General features: G+C 47.4%; 2 protein-coding genes across 3 annotated transcripts; one reads left to right on the top strand and one right to left on the bottom strand.

Moving 5' to 3' along the window:
* LOC133908744 (ras-related protein RIC2-like) lies at positions 1-8,345 on the top strand. The gene is made up of 2 exons (XM_062350886.1): positions 1-554; positions 7,722-8,345. Exons 1-2 carry the CDS (start codon positions 325-327, stop codon positions 8,149-8,151), a joined length of 660 nt encoding a protein of 219 aa, XP_062206870.1. The 5' UTR covers positions 1-324; the 3' UTR covers positions 8,152-8,345.
* Positions 8,346-15,179: 6,834 nt separating this feature from the next.
* LOC133908743 (probable WRKY transcription factor 65) lies at positions 15,180-17,014 on the bottom strand. 2 transcript variants are annotated; one of them, XM_062350884.1, is made up of 3 exons: positions 16,388-17,014; positions 16,073-16,228; positions 15,180-15,971 (listed from the first exon to the last, which is right to left on the bottom strand). In XM_062350884.1, exons 1-3 carry the CDS (start codon positions 16,558-16,560, stop codon positions 15,431-15,433), a joined length of 870 nt encoding a protein of 289 aa, XP_062206868.1. In that variant the 5' UTR covers positions 16,561-17,014; the 3' UTR covers positions 15,180-15,430. The 2 variants fall into 2 exon arrangements, with proteins under 2 accessions (XP_062206868.1, XP_062206869.1); XM_062350885.1 differs by having other exon boundaries at positions 16,073-16,225; positions 16,388-17,011.
* Between the last annotated feature and the right edge of the window lie 259 nt (positions 17,015-17,273).

Raw genomic sequence — 17,273 nt, forward strand, 5'->3', positions numbered from 1 at the left:
AACTAATTTTACTAATAAAAATAAAAAAATACTAAGAAAATTAATAAATTATCTTTTTCTTTTCAAATCATATTTAAAATCAAACTACGACAACATGGCTCCCAATATAACCATACTACGGCACTCATATGCACGTCCAATAAAACCTCACATCGCTCAAGCAAATCAAAACCCCGGCAAGAAAACCGAGCAAGCCCAGGTCAGGCTGCCGGTGCCCCCTCTCTACTGCTCCATCCACCGCACCGCAGCTTCGCTGCAACCAAATCCGGCGAGATCCAAAACCCCAACACCACCAGTAGTACCGAGAGGAACAGGCCTGAGGAAATGGCGGCGCGCGGCGGGTACCGCGCGGAGGACGACTACGACTACCTGTTCAAGGTGGTGCTCATCGGTGACTCCGGCGTGGGCAAGTCCAACCTGCTGACGCGGTTCACCAAGAACGAGTTCTGCCTCGAGTCCAAGTCCACAATCGGGGTCGAGTTTGCCACCCGCAGCCTCCAGGTAGACGGCAAGGTCGTCAAGGCCCAGATTTGGGACACCGCCGGCCAGGAGAGGTAAGCGCCCCCACTGCCCCACTGCCTCTGCTAGTTTCAGCCTTGCCTGCCTTTCCATCGGTGTGCTAATGGGTGTGCTTGGGCTATAGATTTGCTTGCATACTGCCATATTGGTCTTGGTTTCAAATCGGAATGCGACCATGGCCTTGGCGGTAGTATCAGTGCTGAATAAAAATGTTATCTTGGTCGTGCATGTTAATGCAGCATTTACACTATTGCTTGGTTCTGTATAAAAATGTTATCTTGGTCACTGCCAGTGTTGGTTTGCTTGATCAAGTTAGTGGCATAATATCGGTATTAGGTGACTGCCGCAGTTAAAACTTGCAAGTTACCTTGTTAGTTAGTGAAGTTTCATGGTGCTTGGGAGGTACTCCCTTCTAAAATACGGTACCGGCCCAAAACTTAATCTTTTAATTGGTACACGGATTTGGTTTCAAGTGAACAAGCAGAAAATATCAAATGATGTAACTTTTTAGGCTTCTAGCACCGAATTCGAGTGGCATCTCAGTTTCACTTTGTTGCTCCTTGAGGTAGATTAAGTGTCGACAAGTGATTATGGGGGTTGGGACGTCCGTGCCTCAGATCAGTCTATTGGTTTGGGAGCGACAAAGCGGAAAGTGTTGTTAAATTTGGCATTGAGATAACAATAGAAGAAAAAGATACTACGTTTTTAGCGTAGGTACGATGATAACTATTGGGAGGTGTTAGTGTTACATATTTTTTTTAAAAAAAGAAGACTCATACTCACACAGTTGCATAGGAGCTGCACAACCGTTTTCGGAGGGAGCGCCGGGGCTCAAACCCGGATCGCTCCCCTGTGACACATGATCACTGCTCATGGTTTCTCCAACTAGATCTCAGGCTGTAAAACTGCCATTGGGGTCACTAACTTCATCATGCGGGGTGCATATTATAGCATCACTCATTCCTCAGGTCTCTGATATATAGTACCATTCGAATGAATTGGATTGGCAAGATGTGCAACCTGTGATCATTTAGCTGTCTTGCAAGTAATTGCAGCCCCATTTCACTGAGATGATAATTGTCTTGGTCGGACAGCGGTTGCAGCTCTGCTGTATTTACTAGATATTTGAGCTGTCTTGCAAGTAACTGCAGCTCCATTTCTCTGAGATGATAATAATAGTCTTGGTTGGACAGTGGTTATAGCTGAGCTGTATTTACGAGATAGCCGAGCTGTCTTGCAAGTAACTGCAGCTCCATTTCACTGAGGTGACAATAGTCTTTTTTTGGGGTGGATCCTGAGATGATAATATTCTTTGATTGGACAGTGGTTATACACTTGTACTGTGTTGTATCCATTAGATAGTTCAGTCCATTTTCTCATTCAGGGCATGTTGCATCATGCATGCTAGCATGGGATTATGTGATACATAGTACCGCGATTCTCTGACAAAGAGATAAAAGTCAAATGCTTCATCTTTATGGACAAAAGTGCCCTTTAAGAAAAAGTCTGAACACCTTGTTTCAGGCTTGCATTTGCCACCAACAAACCCAAATGTAACCAATATTCTAGAATCAATTTTGATTATCTGAAGTTATAATCCTCCTTCTGTATCAAGTACACTACTATGCTTTATTCATGCTTTATAGATTACTGTAGATAAAGCTAGAATATGTTCACATAGTAATTTTGGTTTTACAGAAAATTGATTTCTCTCAATGTATCATATCTAGCTGTACAGGTAGAAATTTTACAGAAAGTTTGATATTCCAATTCTACTGTTTGCAGTGATGGCAATCGTTTGGCTATATAGTCAGATTTGTGCACATTTATCCCCCCACATGATTATTGTCTGAAGGCCACCTTTCTCCTATCTTATTTTCTTCTTCTTTTTCCTTCTTTCTTCGAAGAGGAAGGCCACCTAGCCTCTAGGGTGTAGGGCCTCCAGACCCTCTCACTGTTAAGTCAGGGGTTGTTCGCTCATGCCCACTTATCAAATGTTGTTCGCTCTGTTCCTTCTGAGGACTGCAATTAAGCATTCTTTGATATTCATATAATTTGCAATTTTAGTTCCATCATGATCGCGGATTAAAGACCATATTGTAGAAAGGTGGAGAATGATGCAAGCATCGTACACCCAGATCAATGGGGGTGTCCTTTCGTATATGGCCAGTTGAAACCAGTATTTGAAAGGTTACACATATCCTCAATCAGAGGATGTATACAAGGTAAGTACAATTATATAATTTCACCAATACTTGTTCGCAGTCGCATCGGGAGGATTCCAGACGCAAAGACTGGACCTAAATCCGTAAACAACTGGACAGGCAAGCCCCTAGTCATGATGTCCGCAAACTGGTGGGAGGACGAGACATGAAGAACCCTGCCCAAGAGCAACCTTCTCGCTGACAAAGTGGATGTCGATCTCGACATGCTTCGTGCGACGATGTTGAACAAGGTTGGATGACATGTAAATGGTGCTGACGTTGTCACAGTATACGATGGTCGCTGAAGCAATCGGAATGTGGAGCTCCTAAAGTACCTGGCAAAGCCAGCAACACTCAACGACAGCATGTGCGATGGCACGATACTCAGCTTCTGCACTGGAACGTGAGACCATAGTCCGGGGCTGGGAAGACCAAGAGACTAGGTTCCCACTGAGGAAGATGCAGTAGCCGGACGTGGAGTGTTGTGAGTCGGGGTAGTCGACCCAGTCTGCGTCGGAGTACGCAATCAGGGATTGTATGGAAGACGTGCCGAGATGGAGACCAGTTGAGAGGGTGCCCTTGACATAGCGCAAAATGCATTTGATCAACGCAAGGTGCGGCTCACGAGGATCATGCATGAAGAGGCACGCTTGTTGAACAACATATGCTAAGTCAGGGCGAGTCAGAGTGAGGTACTGGAGAGCACCCGTGAGACTCCTGTACTCTGAAGGGTTGGCGACAGGGGCACCCTCTGTGGTAGATAGCTTCGCGTGAGTGTCCACGGGTGTCGCAGTGGAGTGACACTCGGCCATGCCGGCGCGCTGTAGGAGGTCCAGCGCATACTAGTGCTGGGACAGAAAGAGCCCCTCGGAGGAACACGTGATGGAGATGCCAAGGAAGAAGTGCAATTCATCGAGGTCCGTCATCACGAACTCTGAGTGAAGGAGCTCAGTGATGTGCCGAAGAAGGTTGCTCGAAGAAGCGGTGAGGATGATGTCATCGATGTACAATAGTAGGTAGGTGACACGGTCTCCATCTTTGAGGAAAAAGAGAGACGTGTCAGACGACGAGGCGACGAAGCCAAGATGATGAATGTACGTAGAGAACCACTGGTACCACACCCATGGAGCCTGCTTCAGACCATAGAGTGATTTCTGTAGTAAACAGACATGGTCAGGAGCAGAGGGGTCAACGAAACCAGATGGCTGCTGACAGTAAACCGTCTCCCCAAGGTGACTGTAGAGAAACACGTTCTTTACGTCAAGTTGATGAATTGGCCAGGAGCACGAAGCGGCGATGCTGAGGACAACCCGAATTGTCGAGGGCTTGACAACTGGCTGAATGTCTCATCGTTGTCTATGCCGTGCTGTTGCGAGTAGCCCCAAATGACCCAACGTTCCTTGTGACGGGCCAGAGTGCTGTCAGAGTGGAATTTATGTTTGAAAATCCACTTGCACGTCACGACATTGGCACCGGAGGGTTGAGGAAGGAGATGACATGTGCCGTTGTTGACCAAAGCCTAAAACTCATCTGCCATTGTAGCCCGCTAGTTGGGGTTAGCCAACGCCTACGATAGTTCGACGGGATCGAAGAAATTGAAGCATGAGTGGTGGAGATGTTGAATTTGTCAATTGGCTTTGATGATGCCTGACCGGGCTCGTGTCACCATGTGATTGGGTCCTAGAGCTGGGCGTGCAGGCATACCAGGCATGGGTGCAAACACTTGTGACACGGGCGTGACTGCTTGGGGTGCTGGTGCAAACACCTGAGGGGCGACCAGCTCAGGCGCGACGCGTGATCGTTGGAGGTTTGAGTCTGTTCAGGTGGGCTGCAGGTGCGACCGGGTCGGGCGTGGTCATGGTGGCGTCACCAGCAGTGAGGCAAGGCACAGGCACTGCTGGTGCGACCAAGTGCACGGGCGCAGTCTATGGCAAAGATGAGGGCGCGACCAGGGAGCCTGTGCTAGGCCCGCTCGAGCGCTGTGTTGAAGGGATTGGAGAGTGCCACAGTTTCTCGACGTCGCTGTGCGATGGAGCTACCGAGGGAGACCACAAGCGCTCAACGTTAAAAGGAGACGAAGCTGTCACAACGGGGGATGCTGTGGTAGCAGTGCGTAGCACCGGTACGACATAGTCTTTAGAGAGAAAATCAAGGGAGGAGCTACGGTCACTAGTAGCTGAGGATGTCACAAAAGGGAAGGAGGATTCGTAAAAAATGTCGTGGCGTGAAATAATCACATGTTTCGTTGTGAGATCAAGGCACCTATACCCTTTGTGGGATGTTGGATATCCAGGGAAAACACAGGCAACGTGGTGCAAGTTTGTGTGAGGATGTGGCAGTGAGGTTGGGATAGCAGAGACAACCGAATACACGAAGATGGATGCAGTCGAGTTGTTTGTGATGTAGGAGCTCGAAGGGAATGTTGTTAATTGAAGAGGATGGACGCCGGTTGAGCAAATAGGTAGCATTGGCAAATGCCTCGGCCTAATAGGAGGGAGCCATGGATGCATGGGGCAAGAGGGTGCGGATGGAGTTGGTGGAGAACTCGTTCAGCCTTGCCATTTTGTGGGGAGGTATATGGGCATGAGAGGCGTAATAGGATGCCGCGTGCTGTGAGAAAAGTGGTTGTGGCACAGTTGATGAATTCAGTGCCATTGTCCGCCTAAAGACATTTTAGAGGCAAGCCGAACTGAGTATGTATGTACTGGGTGAAATGAAAGATGTGCTGATGAACATCAGATTTGCATTTAAGGGGAAAAGTCCAGCAAAAGTGAGTAAAATCATCAAGGAGTAACAAGTAATATGAATAGCCTGAAATGCTAGTGAACGGGGATGTCCATACATCGCAATGAATTAGTTCAAAAGGTGCGGAGGTGCACGAGGTGGAACTACTAAAGGGCAGGCGCACATGCTTGCCAAGCTGGCATGAGTGGCAAGGCGTGCGAGTTGTTTTATTGCATGAAATAATGGACTTATTTTGGAGGGTGTCGAGGACGGTGGAACCAGGATGGCCGAGTTGTTGATGCCAAACGGTGGTCGAGATGACAAGGTTGGCTTGAGCGGCAGTGGTGGAGCGAACCGAAGGGAGGGTGTAGAGATCGCCACCACTATTGCAGCGAAGAATCACGTGCCTGGTTAGGAGGTCCTTGATAGAGAAACCCAAAGCGTCAAATTCGATTGAACCCTGGTTGTCACGAGTAAATTGTCATACCGAAAGAAGATTACGAACAAGAGAAGGGACAATGAGGACGTTGTTGAGGGCGAAGTTAGATGAGGCAGTTGAAAGAATGGAGTGACCACGAGAGGTGACATGTATGGTGGTGCCATTGCCTACTGTAATGACAGAATGATAGGGAGGGAGGCAGGGGAGGAGTATACTATCCGTGGATAACATGTGGGAGGTGGCTCCGGAGTCCATGACCCAAGGGCCCGGACCTTGCACCGATAGTTGATTTAGGGATGCAATTAGGGCGGCTTGGTCCTAGCTCTAGACTAGTGGCAAGGAGGCCTGCAGGGGTGCAAAAGCCGTATGGGCCTACATATATGGGCCGAGGAGGCCAGTTCTAGGGGCACGCCACGCGTCGGCTTGAGCTGCCTACGGATTGAAACAAATCCATGGACCACTAGGTTGGGGCGCGGTCTGGGGGCAGCCTGCTGTTGCTTGCGATCGGTGCTGGGGCAATTACGGCTGCCACCACGACGGTTGCCAGAGCGCTTAGGGTCACCGCCACTGTTGGAGGAGAAGGAGCCTCCGCGGATGGGGTGGGAGAGCGGCTCCCGCCTGAGCAGCAGGAAGAGGAGGGCCCAACCATGAGGAGAGTCGTGTCGGCGGTGACCTTCTCCTCGTTGGCCAGGCGCAGCTCCTTGAGGGCCAGCATGGAGTGGGCATTGGCGAAGGTGGGGAGCACCATCATGTTGGCGATGTCGTCGGCGGTGTTGGAGTAGCTAGGATTGAGGCCGCGCAGGAGATTGAGGATGAGTTGTGATTCGGAGATGCCGTAGCCGACGTCACGGAGGGAGTCAGCTATCGTCTTGATGCACTGGCAGTACTTCGAAATGGGCAGATCGCCCTGGGTCATCGAGTGTAACTGGTGACTCAAGAAGATGGCACGTAGTTCCTTGTTCGCTTGGAACAATTCTTTGATGGTGATCCACAGTGCGCGCGCGTCTTGATTTGGCTCCATGGCGAGGTCGAGGATGTCATCCGAGACGGAGTCGAAGAGCCAGCTGCGAACACAGCAGTCAGCCTACTCCCACTAAGCATCGGCAGAGCGTGGAGGAGAGCCATCGATGTGAGACATGAGCCCAAATTTGCCACATATCGATCGGAAGAATGAGGCCCACTTGTTGAAGTTGGTGTTCTTGAGTTCGAGCGTGACAGGAACATGGGATTTCACGACTATGGTGGCGTAGGGGTTGATGAAGACCGGTGGTGCGGCGTGGATGGTGGTGTCGATGAGAGAGGCACTTGTGGTGGAGGAGGTGGTGGACTTGGTTGACATGGCGTCGACGGCACGTGCGGAGGGGCGCCGCGTGGCGAGCTTGGGCATGGCAGAGGTTGCATCGGCGCACTAGAGGGAGGATAAAATTGACAATTTGCCATCGGACCCCTGATAAGGATGGCAATTTGGCGAACTTTTCCACACTGAAATATACCACCTGGTGGCAAAAAATCAAATACCTCAGACAGCGGAAAGGATCGGAAGAATCCCTGATACCATGTAGAAAGGTTGCGAATGAGGCCAGCACCGTACACCCAGATCAATAGGGGGTGTCCTTTCATATATGGCCGGTTGAAACCGGTATTTGGAAGGTTACATAGATCCTCAATCAGAGGATATATACAATGTAAGTACAGCTATACAATTTCTCTAATACATATCCAGCAAAAGTATTACCGGTGGTACCAACACTAGCTGCACCTTCTTTGTCGTAATATATGTTTTGCATTCATTTTGCACAGAACTGTGACTGCCTAATATTTTCTGCTCTTGTCAGATACCGTGCTATTACCAGTGCCTATTATCGAGGGGCAGTAGGTGTGTTGCTTGTCTATGATGTCACTCGTCGCACTACATTTGACAATGTGGAACGCTGGTTGAAAGAGCTGAGAGATCACACTGACCCTAGCGTTATTGTCATGCTAATTGGCAACAAATCCGATCTCCGACACTTGGTGGCTGTTTCAACTGAAGACGGGAAAGAGTTTGCTGAGGCTGAGTCACTGTACTTCATGGAAACATCTGCATTGGACGCAACCAATGTAGACAATGCTTTTTCGGAAGTTTTGACACAGCTATACCAAATTGTGAGAAGGAAGACAGTGGACGCAGCAGAGGATGGCTCAGCTGCCCCAAGCAAAGGGGAGAAAATAAACATGAAAGATGATGTGTCTGCACTAAAGAGGATTGGCTGTTGCTCAAATTAGGATAGAGAAGAAATGCTTGTTGATTTTCATCAAGGTGTGTGCTACTGGTTCAGCTTCAACAGAATTATTCATTCTCTTTTTACTGTGGTGATTTTTTAGTGTCAGATTGATTCAGCTCTGGCTTAAACCATCACTTGGAAGTCGAAATTGTGAACTCAAGAATGTTTTTTTTCTGAAGTGTACTGCAAGCATTATGTTTACAGTAGTATCTGATCAGTATCTTATTTTTGACGATATCTACCTGATGATCCTATCCCATTGCTCAGGTCGTTATTTCGCATATTATTCCTACGGATTAGTCTTTTCTTCACTTGTCTTTTACACTAGCCTGTATCTCCCTTAGGTACTAGTAGCATGTAAGCTAAATAGCGATCTGTTCCAGTTGGGAAAAAAAGAACCCGTTAAAGCCCTTATACTAATTTTTTTACTTACTTCAAGACATCTTATCTTTGGATGCTGACACAAGATCATGTAGTAGTAGATTAGATGGGTAATAATGCAATGGAACTCGGATTCCTAACCATGTGATGCAGAAATATTCAGTTCGAGTTTTTCGTTACAGAAACACACAAGGAATCTCTCCTGCAAGAAGGGTGAGATGTAGAGCAGTTAAGAGATAACTATACATGTTCATCCTAGGGAATACAAGATCAGAATGCTTCCGCCACCTCGCGCAACTCCAAGATCTCGCTTTCTGCCGTGAGTCCATGACTCGCCCCCCTCGGTTTCGACACCTGGATCGATCACCGTAGCCTTGGATCTCAACGTGCTTTGTCTGGTCTGCTCGCGAATTCTCTCTCGTAATACCGTACACGGTGCGCCCCTGCCGGCTCTGCTCTCGTGTCGCAAAAACAAATCGAGAAGCCGGCCGTGGCCGGCAAAGGGGCTGGGCGGCACTGTTATGTCCGTGCGTTGGTGCTATAATGGACAGCTTCTAGATAAAGTTACCGCTTCAGTATAATTTGACGGATGATATTCTCCTCAGCTTTCGTTAGTTTAAGTTGTTAATTAAACTATCTTGCTGAATGATAAATAATGATTGTGAACTATCGTTAGTAGTTAATTTGGTTGTTTATTTAAGCTAAGTAATAGTAATCCGGACGGAAGTATATAACTGCTGTTGTGTGGGGAATCGTCATGTTTTTTAGTTGTGTGCAAACCTGAACTTGATCTGAGAGCAATATAGCTGACGTTCCCCCATTGCGTTCTTGCCTGTTCTTCCAGTTTTCCTCAAATTCACCCACTGATCGTCTCGATTTCACCTACATGCTATCCGAATTGGGTCGTGAGTATAACAAATGGTATCAGAGCCAATTGATTATCGGTTGAATCTACTGACAAATTCAACTGGCGGCGAGGGTTGCTCGGCACTTATTCGAGTGTAAAATTCCGAGAGCTGCGGTTGGATTGGAGATCACGGTAGTGAAGGTGGTGAGTTGGATTCAGGTGAAGGTTGCATGGCTAGTCCGTGTATAAAATTCCCGAGCCGATCTCCAACTCAGGCGGCGATAGAAATTATAGAGTGGATCATTACGGGGAGGAGTTCATCTCTAAACCAATCTGTTTCGATCTGAGCTTTTGACCATAACATGTAACACCAAAGCAGCAGTGGTGGCGGCGGCTGCAGCAGCAGCAGTTTCTTCGACGGGCATGCCAAGCCCTGAGAAGGTGGATAGATTCAGTTAGGAGTTTGCAGAGAATATGCATGATGAGGTTATGGTGTTAGGGTCTCAAGTGGGATATGTTGAGCTGTATCTCAATAGTATGCAAGACAAACTGGATTCTATCGAGTCTGCTCCGTTGGAGTTGGTTAAGGGGACTAAGAGAGTGGAAGTACAAGAGCCTAATGATATTGGCAGGACTACCGTTGTTGATCTTGTGAAGGACACTAGAAAGGGTGAAAACAAGGAGGGTAGGCTACCTGTAAGTACCCATACTGAGATCCTTGAAGTGTTGTCTATGAAGCACAATTCAACTTATGGATATGTGTATGCTGAGGTACCCATAGAACTAATGCTTTAGATTATGATGTTACAGTAGACAGGCTTCACCATAGGTACAATTCACCACCTCTTAGAACTTTCCACCCAGATACTTACATCCCACCCCATGCTAGACTTTCTCATGTTGACAGAAATAGTTCATGACAACAACAAGATAGATGGGGAGTCAGACAACCAGAAGGCTCATTTACTCTGTCCATATCCAGACCTAAATTGGATTTCCAACCCTTCCATGGGGACAATCCGAGTGGATGGATCAGGCAATGTGAAAAATACTTCGACCTTGCGTCAGTGCCACCAAATGCGGGTAGCAATGACAACCTTACACTGCTCTGGATGAGCTGAACATTGGTGATCAAGTTTAAGGGTTACTTCAAAACAGATTAGGTGGTCTCAATTTTGCACAATGATGTTTAACCAATTTGCAAAACATAGTATGTGTGATGTTGTAAAGATTTTTCATTCACTCACCCAAGAAGCTAGTGTGACATTATATATGGACAAATTTGAAGAATTAATGTCAGCTATGCAAAGGCAACACCCTACCTTGAGGGAGGATTATTATATAAGGTGTTTTGTGAGGGGGTTAAAAGAGCATATCAGGCATTATCTCAAGTCTCATAAGCCCCAAGCATTAGAGGATGCATATATTATTGCTAGAGACCTGGAACGAGCTGTACTGAGTAGGAAGATCAACTCATCACTGTCTGTGACTACCAATAGAGCACCATATCAATTGGCATTCCAACAGAAGAGCACACCTTCAACCTAGAAAATTGAAGTGGTTCAGTATCCTAACAGGTTACCCAATATCTCAACTAAACCAAAGGAGCTTCTAGACTTCTGCTCATACCATAACAGTGGAACCTAATGAGGTCCAAGATTTAGAATTGGAAGTTGAAGTTTCTCCACCAAATAAAACTGATTATTCCACTTCAGTCCCCTATTGATGTAAATATCTAAGCAAGCCCTTCAAGGTACTAGGACAGTAGCAACCTTTTGTTTACCTCTTATTATTGGTGGGAGAAGAGTTGTGGCACTTATTGATAGTGGAAGCACTCACAGCTTCATTGATGTCTCTTTTGCCCTTAAGGCCTATTGTGCTATTCAGCAAAGACCATTGCAGGTAGTGAAGGTTGCTAGTGGAGTTGACTTAAAATCTGGTGGTTATATACCAAGCTTCTCTTACTAGGTTAAGAGGGAAAGATTTGATTCACTACTCCAATTGTTGCAACTCAAGAGCTATGATGTATATTGGATGTGATTGTATATATCAACACAGTCACATAAGTATTGATCTCAAACGAAGGGAATTGACCATCATGAAGGATGGGAAGACTGAACTTAAATTCTATGACAATTTACAGTCTAGACATGGGTGTCTCATGGAAGCCAAGAAATTTGAAAGATGTTGACTAAGGGAGTAATGGGTTATGTCTTGTAGATGAAGTTAGTCGATGATAAGGGAGAGTCTGTAAGTTGTGGGGATAAGGAAATAGATCAGCTTCTTGAGAAATACTCAATTGTCTTCTCTGAACCTATAGTGTTACAACCATCTAGAGGCTGTGAACACTCAATTCCACTCAAACCCAACAGCATACCCCCTAACATTAGGCCTCACTACCAGAAGGATGAGGTTGAAAGGCTAGTCAAGCAAATGTTTGATCAAGGGATAATCCAGTTGAGTGAAAGTCCCTACTCCTCTCCTTCCATTTTAGAAAGAAAACACGATGGATCCTGGAGGCTTTGTATTAACTATAGACAACTAAATGATCAAACAGTCAAAAACAAATTCCCCATTCTTCTCCAAGCTGGATTTAATACCAGGGTTCCATAAAATTCTCATGAAGAAAGAAGACATCCATAAAACTGCCTTTAGGACTTATTTTGGACACTTTGAGTTTTTGGTCATGCCATTTGGGCTGACCAATGCTCTAGCAACATTTCAATCAATGATGAATAATATGTTTGCCAAGTTTCTCATAAGATTTGTATTGATTTTCTTTGAAGATATACTAGTTTACAATGTCTCAATGGAAGAACATAAGCACCATTTGACAGCAATACTGCATGTACTTTAAGAACATCAACTAAAGGCAAAAAGAAGCAAATGTGTGTTTGTTGTGACACAGATTGAATATCTTGAGTATGTAATTAATGAGCAGGGACTATCTACTGATAAAGCAAAGGTGGAAGTTGTAAAGAATTGGTCAGTACCTAAGAGCATCATTGAGCTTAGAAGTTTTTTAGGCTTAGCAGGTTATTATAGAATATTTTGTTTAGAATTATGGGATCATATGCCGTTCATTCCATGATAGGCTTAAGAAGAATTCATTCTCCTAGGGCTCAGCTCAAACCAAAGCTTTTGAAGAAATCAAAGATAAGCTTACTACTGCTCTTGTTATTGTACTTCCAAATTTTGCATTTCTTTTTATTCTTGACGCAGATGCTAGTGGTCAGGGCATAGGGGCAGTTTTGATGCAAAACAATAGGCCTATTGCTTATTTTTGTAAATCCCTAAGTACTACTGCTAGAGCACAATCCACTATGATAAGGAGGCACTAGCCATTTTGGAGGCAGTAAAAAAAATGGAAGCACTATTTTTTGGGCGCTAAACTCATAATTAGGATGAATCACCAAAGTTTATAATACATAGCAGACCAGAAAATCTCTGAAGGTATACAACACAAGCTTATGCTCAAACTACTACAATTAGATTATGTAGTTGAGTAAAAAAAGGAAGGGAGAATAGAATTGCTGATGCCCTCTCTAGAGATGAGTCAAATTGTTTAGCCATTACAACTATTCAACTATTGTGGATTACAGAAATTAGCAATATCTTCTACTCACATGACCACAATTGCCAACTGCTCTTGGCTCAGCTAGCAATAACTCCTAATACTTCCTCTCCATATACCTTGCATGATGGTATTATTAGATAAAGGGGAGGGTACATGTTGGTGATGATAAGGAAATTCAAAAGAACATAATGAAGGCCTTACATTTATCAGCGGTGAGGGGTCATTCTGCTATTAAAGCTACATATGAAAGGGTGAAGAGACTCTTTCACTTGGTTGGCATTAAGAAATCAGTGGAGGAATATGTGAATGCATGTCCTATTTTGCAAAGAGCAAAAGGAGAACATTGCCACTATCTAGGACTGCTTGATCCACTCCCTGTACCAGATATGGCATAGGCCCATATCACAATGGATTTTGTGTAAGGGCTACCAAAATCAAATGGCAAAGATGTTGTTTTAGTGGTAGTGGATAAGTTTACTAAGTACTCACACTTTATTTCCTTAAGCCATCCTTACACTGCTTCTAATGTGGCTCAAGCCTTTGTGGACAACATCTTTAAACTGCATGGTCTTCCTTTGGCAATAGTCTCTGACAGGGATAGAATATTCCTCAGTGATATGTGGAAAAACCTCTTCAAGTCATTAAAGGTCTCCCTCATATTTAGTAATGCTTATCATCTCCAAAGTGACGGTCAAACAGTGAGAGTTAATCAATGTTCAGAGTGTTATCTCCAATGTATGACTTTCACTGAACCAAGAAGATGGTTTTACTGGCTACCCTTGGTCGAATGGTGGTACAATATCAATTACCACACCTCTCTTAAGTGTACACCCTTCCAGACCTTATATGGTGTCCACCACCCCTTATTAATGAAGTGGCTGTACCTAGTCTAGAGTCTATAGCAAGAGAATTCCTCTCAAATAAGTAAGAGATGTTAATCAGGTTAAGGAACAACCTGCCACAGGCATAAGCCCGAATGAAGAAATATGCAGAATCTAAAAATGCAACCCTATCACCAAACTGCTTTTGGTATAAGAAACTCTCTCAAACTAACAACTAAATACTACAGACCATTCCTTGTTCTGAAAAGAATTGGATCTATTGCTTATAGATTTCTGTTACCAGCCAGCTCTCATATCCACTGTGTCTTTCATGTTAGCCAATTGAAGAAACATATTGGATCACATGCTGTCCCAAGCTCAAAATTACCAATGGTGGATCCTTGTGGAAGAATCAAAGTTGATCCTGTTCAGGTGCGGGATACAAGGGTCTTGCCCATGGGAAATTCAGTGATAACTTAGTGGCTTGTACAATGGGATAACATCACTTCTAAAGAGGCAACTTAGGAAGATAAGACATTTATTAAATCATCTTTTCCACTATTTTATAGGAACATATTAGCGCAATGGTGACAGTAGAACCCATCTTACGAAGGATGGTCTGCTGGTCAGGTCCCTAACTCGCCCAACAACAGCACTAGAGGGCAAGTGCGCTCTCCGGGGAGGAGGAAATTTGTCATGTCCCAGCGTTGGTGCTATAATAGATGGCTCCTGGAGAAAGTTACCGCTTCAGTCCAATTCAATGGACGGCGTTCTCATCAGTCTTCGTTAATTTAAATTGTTAGTTAAACTGTCTTGCTGGACGATAAATAGTGATTATGAACTATCATTAGTAGATAGTTGTTTTACTTAAGCTGAATAATTGTAATCTGGATGGTAGTATATAACCCCTATCGTGTGAGGAATCATCGTACTTTTTGGCTGTGTACAAATCTAAACTCGATCTGAGAGCAATACAGCTGATATTCCCTAATTGCGTTCTTGCCTGTTCTTCCGATTTTCCCCAAATTCGCCCACTAATCGTCCCGATTTCACTGCTTGCTATTCGAACTGGGTCGCGAGTATGATAGGCACGCGCGCCGCGGGTGGATGGATCCGCTCGCGTCCGTATCCTCCGCGCCGCACGTAGCCTCGATCGCGCGTTCCCCCCTCGCCCAACCCAACCACCGCGGCGCCGAAACCACGCGCACGCCGGTGCGTTGCCACTTGCCGTCAGGCGGTCAGATTCCGCTTCCGCATCGGACGAGGCCCGCTTGGTGCTGCAGGCGGAGCGCACTGCGCACCACGCCGCGGGGCCGTGCGGTGCAGCCTGGTAACTCATTGCGGCGAGGGCGATGTCTCCATCCGTGATCCGTCCGTCATAAATGGCAGACGAAGCGCCTAAAAATGCCAAACCTTTCGCTGCTTTTTCGTTGAAATCACATCTCAAACCACTTCTGAAACGGGACAACCTTGGACGGCCAACGCACGCACGCGCGCACCCAATCAACACGGAAGAGAAAGGCAGCAGCCGGCCTTGAACACATAAACCCCGTGCATCGATCTGAGCTATGTACTACCTCCAAATTACTCCGAGTAAAACTAAAACCAAAAAGAAAATGCAAGGTAAAGGGGAAAAAAAAATGAAAAGACGATATCAGGAGCACGGCGCGGTGGCCGCCAGGCCGAGCTCGCGCCGGCTGCCGAACACGACGGCGCACTCGGGCAGCTCTCCGAGCCCGGCGAACAGCGCGTCCTCCCCCTGCAGCTCGTGCTCCCACTCCTCCGGCGCCAGCAGCGGCGCGTACAGCGCCGACCGGTGCCACGTCGGGTACTGGTCGAGCCACCCGAAGTCGAAGCTTTCGTCCTCCTCTTCGGCCGCCGGCGCCACTGTTGTGATCGCTGCCGGCTCCACCAGACTTAAAACAACCTTCTGCTCCAGCCCCGGCTCCGGCTCCGGCACTTCTGGGGGCTCTCCCGTCTCATGCTCGTTAGCAAGCGCGGCCGACAGTTCTGGCTTCGGCGGCGCTCGTCGGGGGCTAAGCTTGCTCTGGTGGCAGCTGCTGCTCTTGGGCTGCGGCGACGCGTGGTTGTGCTCGAAGGTGTAGGTGACGAGCAGCACGGTGGGGTCCGCGCGGCTGCGCTCCACCTGCTTCCTCGCCGGGCACCCCTTGGAGCTGCTGCACCGGTAGTACCCCCTGCACATGCAGCATCACACAGCAAGGTTAACTAACTGCCCGTTAAACCTGCAATTAGCATGGAGTGATTTGGTTCACCACATGTGGCGCTGAGAACATACCGTGGGTAGGGCGACCCCTTGATGGGCTTCTGCCCATACTTGCGCCACGCCCACGAGTCCGCCGGCGGCGGGCCCTCTCCGCTGGCGCCCTTGGCCCGGTCGCCGCACTCGGCGATCGGCACCGACATCACCCGCTTCTCCACCGATCTCCGGCTGCTCACACATCACAGAGACAGGAATTAATTACCGCTCAAGATCCTGTGCTCTTAATTTCTAGCCACCTGGTAGCAAGCTAGTAGTAGAGCACGGGTGTACAGCTGCAACTCATCTCCGTGCAGGCACACGTGACACACGACACATGGATACCGTTCGTACCTGCGCTTAGCTGCCGGCAGCGGGGACGACGGCGAGGCAGGGAGGTCGCGCTCGCGCTTGTTCAGCTCGGCCCCGGCGCGGGGCGACTCCGCGTCCGCTGCGGCCTGCGGCTCGTCGGCGGAGTCCGCCCGCGGCGAGTCCGCGCTGCAGTACTCGTCCTCGGCCGACGACATCGCTCGCTCGCCCTCACCCACGGCCGCCTAGGGGCCCACGGCCGCTGTACACGGAGTAGCTAGAGAGCTTCCTCTCAACCCACTGCTCCGGATGGATAGAAAGCAGCTCAAAGCTAAACTAACTCGCACATTCCCAAAGTGCGCATATGTTTTTGCTCCTTGTGGCCTCGTTTGATGATGGTGGAAAAGAGCGGAGTATTGGAGCGAATGATGGAGGGGATCGAAGAGAGAAGAGAACTCGTGCTGGTGGCGGACAAACAAACGGGGCCGGATAATGGGTGCAGCTCTCTCTCTCTCTCTCTCTCTCTCTCTCCCTCTCTCTCTCAATGCGCGGCGTGTTTGTATATGCGTGCGCGCGCGCGCAAGTGGGTGCCTTCTTTACGCGAGCGATGTTGTCATTGGGGAGCACAGAGCACCGGGGTAGGACGAGCGATATACTACAACTACCGGTACCGGCAAGAGTGTGTGTACGCACAGCCATTTTTGCTTGACGTCTAGCGTATAGCACTAGCTGTTTTGGATTGGATCTCTCTCCGTCGCGTCTCGGAGGTGGACAGCAGGGCCGGTGGAGAGTGACGTGCCGGGGCCAGGGGTGATTAATCTAGAGGTGGCTGCGATCGACCCCCGCCCTAACCAATCCGGCCAATCATCGCCATCTTTTGCCTCCCCGGAGTACACATGCATTTTCGGACACGTGTGTACACGTGTGCTTT

This window comes from Phragmites australis, chromosome 2 (genome assembly GCF_958298935.1).
Source record: "Phragmites australis chromosome 2, lpPhrAust1.1, whole genome shotgun sequence".
Taxonomy (NCBI): domain Eukaryota; kingdom Viridiplantae; phylum Streptophyta; class Magnoliopsida; order Poales; family Poaceae; genus Phragmites; species Phragmites australis.